Raw genomic sequence first — 12,654 nt, 5'->3', positions numbered from 1 at the left:
CCTCTCATGCATCTTGCTATTTTTCAGTCACCAAACAAACAAAAATCGACAACAGAGAACACGGCCTTCCAAACTATATCAAAATGCTCATTTGCACCTAGAGTACCTTGCCAAATAATGCTGGAAACAGCAAACTAACAATTGCTAACGACTACGGCAATGCATACTGGCAGGAAAAAAGCTGCTTTTACAGCAAAGGTTGGCCTTTTCTTGTTTTTAAAGTAAGCTTGGACAACATATACATTCTTTAACAGTACTATGGGACTTTTTTTTTATACTGAAGATAGAAAAGACTCACTTTAACACAATGATGAATGGACTCAATTGATAAGTGTGGTTTATATTGCAAAGTGATGTTTTTGCACCAACTTACCTGGTTGGTTTCTTGGCTTGATGACCTGACTGGGGTCTGTTTTGTTTTGGAGGCTTTGACTTAGCATCAGCTTTGTTCAAGACCTTCTATTAACAAAAATAAATAAATAAATACATTTATCTGACAGTTATTCTTCAAAGCAATTTAGAAATGTTTCAATTGTTAGTATACTTCTACAGCAAGGGTCCCAATGGCTTCACGTTCACTAACCCTTTTCTTAATTAGTGCACTGTTTTTGCTCCTAATTAACTTTTTTGAATTAATTTTAATTGACTTGTTTTTAAAGATTTGTTCCCCTGAATTTCTTCATTTCTTCCCTTAAATGGCACCCAAATAGAAATGAAATGTGAAGTGAGTGAGCCAACAGAAGACCAACTAAGTCAGAGCCTGAAACTCCAACCAATTTCACTCCAACTAATTGTTTAATTAGGCACCGATTCTCGTTGTTAATTAAACCTGTTTTTTAATTCCATGTCTTATTGTGCAATAGCAGACATTTCGGAAAATGCTGACTTTCACTTTTCTAAGAGCAGTGTTAAAATGTTTTGGGGACCTGAGCAGTTATTTTCAGATATTGTATGATCAACACAGCTTGCTGGTCATGTTTTGGTTCATTTTGTATCTCATTATTGTTTGGCTGCTAATTAAGGAAAAAGAAACAATTAAGGGGTCTGAGTCTTCAAGAGCAAGTCCAATTAAATTAATTCAAAAGAGGTTAATTAGCAGCACAAACAGGTCACTAAATAAGAAAATGTTTAGAATGAAAACCTGCAGCCACTGGGTCCCCTCAGGACCGGAGTTGGGGACCCCTGTTCTTTTTTTTAATTTTCACTCTACTTATCCTGGACAAACCAGGCCACATTTTCGACAGCAAGGCATAGTCTAGCAGGAGAACCAGGATGGGTATTAACACAGTTACTAGAATACCATATCTAAATGGGTATCCAACTTTATCAAGGTTCACATAACTTTATTTTAAGACAAGACAATTTGCCTTCTCACTTCTACCTGAGTACACACTGTTAACTGAATATCTGCCTCATACTGTGATGGACAGGGTGTACAGCCTTAGGCTTACTAAGACAGTCCTCCAAGTATCTGTATCTGACATCATGGGTATATATGAATGACTACTAATACCCCCCACTGCTTATTAATATTGATGATCTGAAGCAGCAAATCCCTGGTGATGATGGCTATTGCTGCATCAGCCACAATGTATGAGGGATCCGGGTGAAGAATTTAATCATGAAATCGATCTCTCATATGGGGCTCACATCAAGAGCCCTTCAACCTACAGTACATACAGCAGGAATTCATAGGTTCAATAGTACCTGTACACCATATTTTTGAAAGGTCACAGCTTCTTTTTCAATAGCTCTGTTTTTTAATGTTTGTTGCTGGGTGTTTGTGAATTTTTTTCTTTAGATATGGAAGAAGCATTCAGCATTAAATCTAGAAGAGCCTACCTTTGAAATAGGTGGTTCATTTTTTTTTATCTCAGGAGTTCTGGAAAAAGAAAAGTAAAGCAGTATCATAAATAAAATTCAATGCACATACCATTTTTTTTAACAAAAGTACAATATGACATGTGCTTAGCTCCAACAATGCATAAAACTTTATTTAGCACTTATCTAGGAGCACATTTCCATATTCATATTTAGGTTTAGGTTCAAATTTACTGTCACGTGCACACTATAAGAGACAGTAGTATAATGCAAAAAGACTGAACAAGAGGCTTAAATTTAAATTAAGAAATATTACATTTCTAAGACAGTGTGAAAATTGTTCTATTTGACACACCTGGACTAGTGTAATGCCCTTTTTAAATTTCCTCAGCCAAGAAGCTGTGGCTCATCTTCAATTGGCAAATATGTTGCAGCCCACCTTTCTACTAAGTCTAAGTGTAACAATAACCTCATTACAGTGCTCAAATCTCGCCACTAGTTGCCAGTGAGGTTCTGAATTGATTTTAATACTGATGGTTTCCTCATTGTGATTATCTAATATTACTTCTATTTATAATTTATTTTATTTATTTTCATATATTTTATTTCTATTTATGTTATTTATGTTAATTGTATGTTTTTCTTTTATTCTATTATTGTAAAGCACTTTGGCCACAGCATTCCTATGTTTTTTTTAAATGTGCTATATAAATACGTACCAAGCACTACATGGTGAGGCTCCATGAATATTTCTAAACTGTTCTTGGTCTACAATAGTAAGATACCACTCTTGACCAATGTTTTTCAGTTTTAGTCTTCACTGCCCCCACAGAAGTTGACTTTATGAGAAACTTTGTTTTCTCCATTTTCTATGAAAACATGCAATTACACTTTTTTCCATCCATCACTATAAACAATATGTGGAAAGTAACAGGTAAAAGAAACAATTTTGGGTGTACAGTAGTATTTCTTTAACCATGAGTAGCATGAATGCATGCAGAGAACAGATGGATTTTTTTCACCATTTATATACTGAGATCTGTAAATTCCATACCAACAGCCAGTCTGCTGCAATCTGTTGAGTCCTCTGTGCAGTTCCTTCCTGTCAAATTGTATCTTCTTCACAATCATAACAGCAACTCAGGTGAAAGTGTGTGTTGCTAAACTAATCCAATCTTAGACTACGTAAGCAATGGATGATTTACATTTGCTTATTTGGCTGACGCCTTTATCCAAGTTGATTTTTGATACAATTGGTTCCATTTCTTTTGGTTTCCCAATTGGAGCACAGGCAGGTCAAGTGACTTGCTCCCCGTGGTCACACAGTGTCAGTAGCGGGATTTGAACCCACAACCTCAGGGTTTGAAGTCCAAAGCCTTAACCACTCCACCACTGTCTGCCTGAACGTGTAAATATGTAAATCATTAGTAAGAAATTTTTACAAAAATATATGGTTTAGTTAAATTGAAGTGTTAGAGAATATTACCCCAAATTATGACTAGAATCTTCAATGTCGTCGTCAACATATGAGGAAACTGGTCTTGACAATACTTCTTGCTGTTCTTTCTAAGAAAGACAAAAAGCTAGTTTTAGATTTAAAAAAATAGAAAATCCTTGTACGCTCATCTGAATTTTAAACTGTAACTTTTACTAAAAAAGGGTTTTTAGAGATTTTGGTAAAAAATATATTAATTAGGCATGAGTAATGAACTAAGTACACCAATGGAAGAATGAAACGGACAAGAAGCTATGTTTCTGGGAAAATGTTCAGTGATTATGATTGCTTCAAGGTGAACAAAAACATAATTTCAGTCTGACTGCATCACATAGACATGAATACATGATACAAGATACAATTAAAAAAAGTGTTCAGAAAGCAAACTCTTTGTTGGCAGGTGTTGTTAATCAAGACCCAAGTCATATAAGACATCTTGCAATATCATAAAGATCCGCAATTTCCAATAACCGGGTTGAGGGTGGCAAGGGTACTAGAGCCTAATCCAGCAGCATCAGGAACCATACCTGGACTGAGTGCCAGTCTTATACAAGGGCACACTGACTCACACACATCCATTACACATGAGAATAAACTTGGACTTTCAATACATAGTCCCCAATCAACTAACCTGCACACCTTTGGGATGTGGAAGGAAACTAGAGAAGGAGGAGGAAAAATCCACAGACATTTAGAGACATGCAAAGTCCCTAAAGAAGCCATATTACATTCTTCTGAATCTCCACCTGAAGCTAAGCATGTTCAGGCCCGGCCAGTACTTGGATGGGAGACCATCTACAACAGGGGTCTCCAACTCCAGTCCTAGAGAGATACTGTGGCTGCAGGTTTTCATTCTAACCCTTTTCTTAATTAGTGACCAGATTTTGTTGCTAATTAACTGTTTGCCTTAATTTTAATTGATGCACAACTTAAGACTCGGGCCCCTAAATTAATTCTTTTTTTCCTTAATTAGCAGCCAAACAATATTAAGACACAAAATGAACCAACACATAAACAACAACCTGCGTCCATCACACCATAACTGAAAATAAAGAAAGGTGAAGGCCTCAGTAATGTCGATCTGCTCAGGTCCACAAAACATTTTGACAGCGATCTTAAAAAAGAAAATCAACAGTTTTGGAAATGTCTGCCTGGGCAGAATGAGCGCCAAAGAATTAAATAGCGGGTTTAATTAGCAAGAATTGGCTTCAAGTTAAGAAACTGAATGAAGGTTGGAGTTTGAGGCCCCAACTTTGTTGATCATCTGTTGGCTCACTTCACATCAAATTTATGTTTAGATGCCGTTTAAGGAAAAAAGAATCAATTCAGCGGTCAGAGTCTCAAGAAAAGTCCATTAAAATAAAGGAAAACAGTTCATTAGAAGCAGAAACTGGCCACTAATTAAGAAAACAGTTAGAATGAAAACTTGCAGCCACAGTAGCTCTCCAGGACTGGAGTGGGAGACCCCTGATCTGGAAAAAGCTAAGGTTCCTGATGGAAGTAATGTCAGTGACGCCAGCAGGTGGCACTTACCCTGTGGTCTGTGTGTGGATCACAATGCCCCAGTACAGTGAAGGGGACACTTTTCTGTAAAAATTGATCCCATCCTTCAGGCGAGACGTAAAATTGCATTCCTGAATCTCTGTGGTCATTTCTCACCACATAATAGCTAATGTATGGTGAGTGTGCTGATGCAAAATAGCTGCCGCTGCATCATCAAGGTAGATGCAACACATTAGTGGTGGATGAAGTGGTTCCCAGCTCTCAGTATGTAAAGCGCTATATAAAAGTAAAGATTTTATTAATTAATTATTTATGGTAATAACCAAACCTAACCCTTTCTCCTGAAGCTATGAGACAGCACCACCATACCACTCAAAGACAAAGATGAAGGGAATAACAACAACACTGTAGCTCTTACCATGACTCTTTCAGCTTCTCGAACAAGCTCAGCTGTTTTTGCTTCTAGGGCTGCATTAAGACGTCTGTAAAATAGAAAATATAAATAAATTCTATGCATTTTCCTGTGTTCACATATGCTAACGATAACTGTATACTTTTAATCATGTATTATTATAACAACAATCCAAATTGTAAACGAGGCTCTTTTGCCTCACAAACATGTGTGACTCTTTAGGGCAGCAGTGCCTTTTTTGTTTATTACTGTGCACTGCACTAAAAAGTCTACACTCTTATTATTTCTCTCATGATATTCTATATTATTCTCACTTTTTGTGTGAACTCACTTCAAAACTTAAACGCCATCAAAACATAAAAAGACTTGTGCCAAGTAAGTATAAATAAACGTGTGTTAGTTTGACTCTTGTATTTCAAATTTTGTCATTATACCATGTACTATGTTTCTCACACTGTTTAGCGGCTCAATACAATTTGACTAATATAGCTTACTGTGCCAAATCTGGTCACAAAATGGCACAGAAATAGGGTAAGAGCCAGTTACAGTGCCAAGAGATTAAGATGAATACCCACACTAGTATTGGTGGTACACCTCCATATGCCAAAAGTGCAAAGATAGGTAACAACATGACTGGATAGCTTCTAAGTTATGTAGTGGGATACCTGTGAGTACCAGAATTAAAGAGGAAGACTGGCACCTGGAGAAGACTCTAAAGTCATTCCCCTATGGGACTACAGGCCAGGGCACAATGGAGAGTTGACAAGAGGCCAAAATACCGCCTGGATGTTAACTAAGTCGTGAGAAGTGGCACCATGATATCCTTTTCAGGGCAAGGCCTGGAGAGACTTGCAGAAGCCAGTTTGTAATATTGCAGCTAGTTAGACAGTAGGACATCGTATCTGACTGTAACAGGTGTGATCCAGTGTGGAATATGGCCGGCCGTTCATCCCGGCCAATACCCCCAAGCCGCCAGGTGGAGCCCTGCCTGCAACATAGAGGTGCCCCGAGTTCCAGCAGGGCATCATGGACAATGGAGTTTTTCATCACAGTCCTGCTGGATACTATGGGAACCTCCAGGGGACGCTGCAGGAAGGCCCAGAGACTTTTGTTTCACCTATAACCCGGAAGTGCGTATTAGTCACAGCGACAGAGCGAATGACTCACTTCCGGGTTGAAGAAAAGGAGTTTTTATCTGACCCGGAAGTGTTAACAATCACTTGGACAGAGAGAAACACTTCCGGGAATCCCAGACGTCAAGCTGAGCTGGGTGGAAGGGTGGCAACGCGTCTGGGAGTGGAGGATTGATTAGTGATTGATTATTGTTTATTTATATGAGTATTGTGGAGTGTAGGGTGCTTTGTGCACTGTTTATTGATAAAATAAAGTCATATTGGACTTTTATCTGATGTCTGGCGTCTCGAACAGGGGTTCAAGGGAGCGATAGCGCCCTCTATCTGTTACACCGGATGCAGTTTTATGTTAATTGCCGGCCAAAATCAATTCTTCTAAGACGACTGAGGGCACATGTGTTCAGAGACACAAAGAACTCAAACCTGGTGTACCTGAACCTAATGAAGAGTCAATTCTGACACAGAAAATTAATTCAGGACTTACCTGGAAATGACCCCAGAATGGCATTTAAAAGCTGTTTCTAACAATGTAGAAAGTGCACCGGCTGGATGAACATGAATCAGGGTTGTAAGAGATTAAGAGTAATGAAGGTGAGAGGACGTGCTTTGGTATGCCTTATAGGTGGACAGGAGAAGGAACCTTATTAACCAGAACTTAAACATTTTTAAGTAAACGTTTCCAGAATTTATTTAAATATTTTAAATGCCCCAGCTATAAATGTGCTTGAAGTATCCATTGGGGAAAAAAAAAATCATAAAAACAAAATAACACCTTACTGGTTGCTGGGGTGGTTATTTAATATTTACTTAGTTAAGATATCTATCTATCCACTCATTTTCTGAGTCTGTGTTTTGCTTTGCAGAGTTATGAGAAGTCTGAGCCAGTGGCCACAAGGCAGGGCCAAACATTGGATGGAATGCCAGTACATCACATGGCACATTCAAACACATTTATGATGGGCCAATTTACAGTCTTCAATTAACCTAAGGCAAAAGGGACAAAACCAGTGTAATCACAGAAAGTCAACTTGGATGATGTGTAAATCCCACATGGACAGTGAAAGGCTTAGGAACTAAAAGACCATCTCTGGAACTGAGTGGCAACAGAACTAACTGCTGCAAAAATACTTTAAAGATATGACACTAACATTTAGTTGGATCATTTAATCCTGGAATCCACAACCCTCAAAAACCAGAATAATCAAAATAAAAGGTCCTTACTTGTATTCCTCCTCTTTTGCCAGTAAATCTGTTTGTGGTTGTTTCTTGACAGGTGCTGATAGTGGCCGGTTATTAGGATCAGAATGCTTTTCAGATCTGGCAGACAAAGGCTTCTTTACCTGCAACAAATGAAAAAGAATGTCAAATGTCCTGTATATATTCACTGGTTAGCTCTTTTATATACACTCAGTGGTCACTATATTAGGTCTACCTATCTCGTACCTGTTAAGATCCCCTCCAGAAAAAAGAAAATGCCGCAAAGTGAAGAGTACATTTCCTAAAAATACTTAAATCACACGTCTCACTTTTTCTATGCTTTGGCCAAACAACAACTAAGCTTCTTGACCATTCTGACATGTTGCATATTTAGTTTCAGCCATATGATTTACAGTTTGGAGAAGAAAGTTATTTATATTAATCAGCAGCTGGACCTAATAAAGTGGCCATTGGGTGTACATTTAAATCTTTGCATTGAGTGCATGTATAAGCCATGTTCTGAGATATTTCAGGTAAGGAAGACAGATGTTTTGAGGCAAGGATAGGCTCAAGCTTCTCACAATCCTGCTCAGGATAAGTTTGTTTAACAATGGATAGATACTGTAGATGAATGGATGGTAGCTCTGCCCACTAATCATTGGGCTGGAGAGTGATGACGTTTCGCATGTTGATTAGCACATGCATGTAAGAATTTTGTTGTATTCTGCATACGTGACAATAGTGACCTATAAACCTAGTAAACGGTCGAAACCGTAGCATGCAATGGAATAAAGACAGCAGCAATCCTTTAATTCATACATTGATTTCATGAACTTTCACAATAAGCTTTCCGAGTTGCCGGAAGATGCAACAGCTGTATTAGCATTAATTTTGTAACCAAGCTCGTATAGGACGCATATTTGTTCGCGCCATCTGTCATTTCCATGTTCTAAATCACATTACGCTTACAAAACGAAGATAACACGGGGTTCGTGCAGTCTCGTCAGGAGCAGTAGCCATATCGTAAAGGAAACTATAGAGGTCTTGTGCTGTGAGGAAACAGTGTCAAGGACCACCAGCGTCACTATAAATTTATAAATCAGACAGACAATTTTAGCTAAATATACCGAGGTGAATTTTACACATGCTGACTGGAAAAAAATCTATGCCATATTTTTATGTGGAGAAACGCTCCACTCGTTATTCTTACTTTAATAAAATAAATTTCACTTTTCTCTTTTCTACAAAAACTGTTGCCCACTACTAGAAAATCCCTATATACGTCACACAAATCTTATCTAATATACCTTTGGCAATGCAGACTTTGTTTTTCTTTCCGCCATGTTTAGCAGCCGCGTTGAAGAAATCAAAAACCGCGTCTCTGTTGCTTAGTAACCGATAGTCTCCGACGCCGAAGTAGACTCTGCGCTTGACGTCACTTTCTAACTGACACGTTCGAGGACCAATTGATTTTTTCGACGTTCCGGTGACGTCACCAAGAGCGCAGACCCAAAAAAGGCAGGAACAACAGCGGCAGAAGAGTACGTTCTTTGACGATAAACCCCGCCCCTTTTTCAGCAGCTGTTTGTTACAATGTCACTGCTGTGATACAACATGCACTATCTGTACGTAGCAGAAGTAGTGGAAGTACGTGCCTGGGTTTTTATCAGGCAAAATAATATTAAAATAGTTTTGATTGTTCATATTTTGTTTTAAAATACCTACACACAGATTTTTTATCCATTTCCTGACTGTACGTTTTCGAACAAGCTCGGCTAAACCAGTGTATGTGGCCCCGCCCATGACTCAGGTTCGTGACCTGAGCATCATGAAGGCGGCCAAAAATTTAACATGTAAAGCACATGGTCAAATTGAATGGAATAAAGTATCACCCTTTAAATAGCAGCAGACAGTTTACATTGTACTAAATCACAAGACAGACTGTTGGCATGGCTGGATCTACCATCAGGGTAACTTGAGTGCCTTGTACAAGGAAAAAAGCAAGGACTTGTGATGGATTTGGATATTGGTCAAATCCCACAGCACACTAGTCCCAGCTGCCTATTGGTAAGATGTGACTCCAGCTGTTGTACAATATCAAATCTATTACTGCATATCCTCTTACAGGAGTATTAAGAGTTTCCAGAAGATGTCAATACCTATAACACCAACTAATTACTCAATCTTTGTATTATACAGCGCCATTAATAACCTGAAAAGCCATGAGACCTGACACCAAGCTCTTAAAGACAGAACTGGTAGCCATTATGAATCATGCTACATATCCTCTTTATGACACACTATTATTATGTACTTTTAGCCAATAAATTATAAGTGCGTCTACAAACACTGGGGCTGCTTCATACTATCAACAATACACATTTAAAACGCATCACAGTGACTGAATTTGTTCTTCTTCTTGTAATTTTTGTGTTTGATTGAGAGGGGTTGTTGTTGTTGTTGTGTGCTATTATATTTTTTTATTTTTTGAGCTTCGGTAAAGGCTACATTTTCCTCTTAGATAAATAAAATTCTATCTATCTTAATCTATCTATCTATCTATAGAAATAGAAATAGGATTTAGTGTACTCCCCAGATCCAGCTGGATGTTTTAAACTTTGCAGATGATATAGCCCTTCTCTTTCTTACCCAGCATCAGCTGCAGGAAAAGACCATTGTCACAGTTAATTCAGCCCACTTGGGAATTAAAATACAGAGGGAAGAGCAAGATGCTTAAGGTTAATTCTGCCAACATGTCCCCCATCATGCTGGAAGGTGAATTCCTTTCCATAGAGACTAGGATCAGGATCTTCAATACCCATGTAAATTTAGTCCTTTACTATGGCACAAAAAATGGAGGACAACCCTTTCTACCACTAAGAAAATCCACACATTCATTGATACCTGTCTGAGATGGATCCTCCAAATCTGTTGGCCTGACTCCATTAGTAACCTAGAACTCTGGCAGCAAGCTAGCCGAGACTGAGATCCTACCAGAGAAGCCCTTCTATGGAATCTCCAGTGGAAGAAGAGCAGGAGCTGACCAAAAAACACCTGGTGCCATAACCTTGAGGTGGACACCAAGAGGGTGGGCCACACCTGGGGACAGCTTGAGAAACTAGCAGAAGATTGTGAACCTTGGAGAGCTGATGTCAAGCTTGGAAAGCGGACTATGTCTTACATGGGATAGAGGACATTAAGTAAGTAAGTAAGAAGAAAGCAACCAACCAACCAAGTGCATCCCAGGAATTAAGGACATGCCATACTCCGAAAGACTCAGAGAATTCAACCTGTTTAGTCCTGAGCAGAGGAGACTGCATGGGGCCCTAATCCACGTTTTCAAAATTCTCAAAGGCAGAGATAAAGTAGATCTAGCAGAATTATTTCAACTTAATGGTGAATCACAGGACATCAGCGGGAAATTAAGGGGAAATGCATTCAGAGCTTGGAAAGTGGCCTATGTCCTATCCGGGATATTGGGCATTAAGTAAGTAAGTAAGTAAGTAGGTAAGAGGACAGCAACCAACCAACCAAATGCATCCAAGGAATTAAGGACATGTCATACTCCAAAAGAGAATTCAACCTGTTTAGTTCTAAGCAGAAGAGACTGCATGGGGACCTAATCCAGGTGTTCACAATTCCTAAAGGCACTGATAAAGTAGATCCAGTAGAAGTCTTTCAACTTAATTGGTGAATTGCATACTCAAAGACATCAGTAGATATTAAGTAGATGCACATTAAGAACTGGAGCCATGAAACAATTCTTCATGCAAAGAATTGTGTGAATCTGGAACAAACCAAGAAACACCTGTCAGTATGATCTTGCGGCAGACATCAAGAGGATGGGCCTTACCTGAGCAATAGCCCAAAACTGTGAAGCTTGGAAAGTCCATATCAGCAGCCTATACCCCACACTGGATAGCAGGCATTAAGTAAGTAAGAGGAAAGCAGCCAAGTGCATCCTAGGACATAAGAACATGTTATACTCAAAAAGTAAGACTTAGAGAATTCAACTTGTTTAATCCTGTGTAGAGGAAACTAGTTGGGGACCTAATCCAGGTGTTCACAGTTCTTAAATGCATTGATAAAGTAGTCAACCTAACATACTTGAGGACAACAGTGGAAGTTAAGAGGAAGTGCACTTAGGACTGGAGCCATGAAGCAATTCTTCATGCAAAGAGTTGTGGGAATCTAGAACAAACTACCAAGACGAGGTAGAAACCTTAATAACATCTAAGAAGTATCTGGATGAAATATGTGGACATCTTAGCTATGAGCTAAACAAACAAGCTAAATGGATTGAATGGTCTTCTTTTGTTTGTCAAATTTCTTATGTTCTTTACATTATCTTATGTATTATTTTTTAAAATGAGAATTGCTGGAAATAACTTATAAAATACCTTCTATGGAATCTTAAACAGGACAAACACGTTTGATCTATCTTTATTTTGTACAGTGCCATTAATAGTTTGAATGACCACAAACATATTAAGTAATATAGCATTCTCAAAGTTCCTTAATATAATAAAAAGGTTATGGCCCCTCCTCGAACCGCCACCTTATCGTGGTGGAGGGGTTTGCGTGTCCCAATGATCCTAGGAGCTCTGTTGTCCGGGGCTTTATGCCCCTGGTAGGGCCACCCAAGGCAAACTGGTCCTAGGTGAGGGATGAGACAAAGTGCGGTTCAACAAAACCTCCTATGATGAATAAAAAATTTGGACGGCGTTTTCCCTCACCCGGACGCGGGTCACCGGGGCCCCTCTTTGGAGCCAGGCCTGGAGGTGGAGCTCGATGGCGAGTGCCTGGTGGCCGGGCTAACACCCATGGGGCTCAGCCGGGCACAGCCCGAAGATTCAATGTGGGTCCCCCTTCCCATGGGCTCACCACCTATGGGAGGGGCCAAGGAGGTCGGGTGCAGTGTGAGTTGGGTGGTGGCCAAAGGCGGGGACCTTGGCGGTCCGATCCTCGGCTGCAGAAGCTGGCTCTTGGGACGTGGAATGTCACCTCTCTGAAGGGGAAGGAGCCTGAGCTAGTGCGCAAGGTCGAGAGGTTCCAGCTAGATATAGTTGGGCTCACCTCGACGCACAGCTTGG

General features: G+C 39.5%; 1 protein-coding gene across 1 annotated transcript in view; it reads right to left on the bottom strand.

Annotated features, from left to right (window-relative positions):
* tex9 (testis expressed 9) overlaps nucleotides 1–8,965 on the bottom strand; it is a 28,285-nt gene extending 19,320 nt beyond the window's left edge. The window contains exons 1-6 of the mRNA XM_028822925.2: nucleotides 8,869–8,965; nucleotides 7,586–7,704; nucleotides 5,238–5,301; nucleotides 3,308–3,387; nucleotides 1,843–1,882; nucleotides 374–459 (exon numbers count right to left, since the gene is read on the bottom strand). Coding sequence (XP_028678758.1) covers nucleotides 374–459; nucleotides 1,843–1,882; nucleotides 3,308–3,387; nucleotides 5,238–5,301; nucleotides 7,586–7,704; nucleotides 8,869–8,904 — 425 coding nt within the window. The 5' untranslated portion in view covers nucleotides 8,905–8,965. The remainder of the gene's footprint in view (nucleotides 1–373; nucleotides 460–1,842; nucleotides 1,883–3,307; nucleotides 3,388–5,237; nucleotides 5,302–7,585; nucleotides 7,705–8,868) is intronic.
* Nucleotides 8,966–12,654: the final 3,689 nt, after the last annotated feature.

This window comes from Erpetoichthys calabaricus, chromosome 17, assembly GCF_900747795.2.
Source record: "Erpetoichthys calabaricus chromosome 17, fErpCal1.3, whole genome shotgun sequence".
Taxonomy (NCBI): Eukaryota; Metazoa; Chordata; class Cladistia; order Polypteriformes; family Polypteridae; genus Erpetoichthys; species Erpetoichthys calabaricus.
This window is presented reverse-complemented; position numbering and strand designations above follow the sequence as displayed.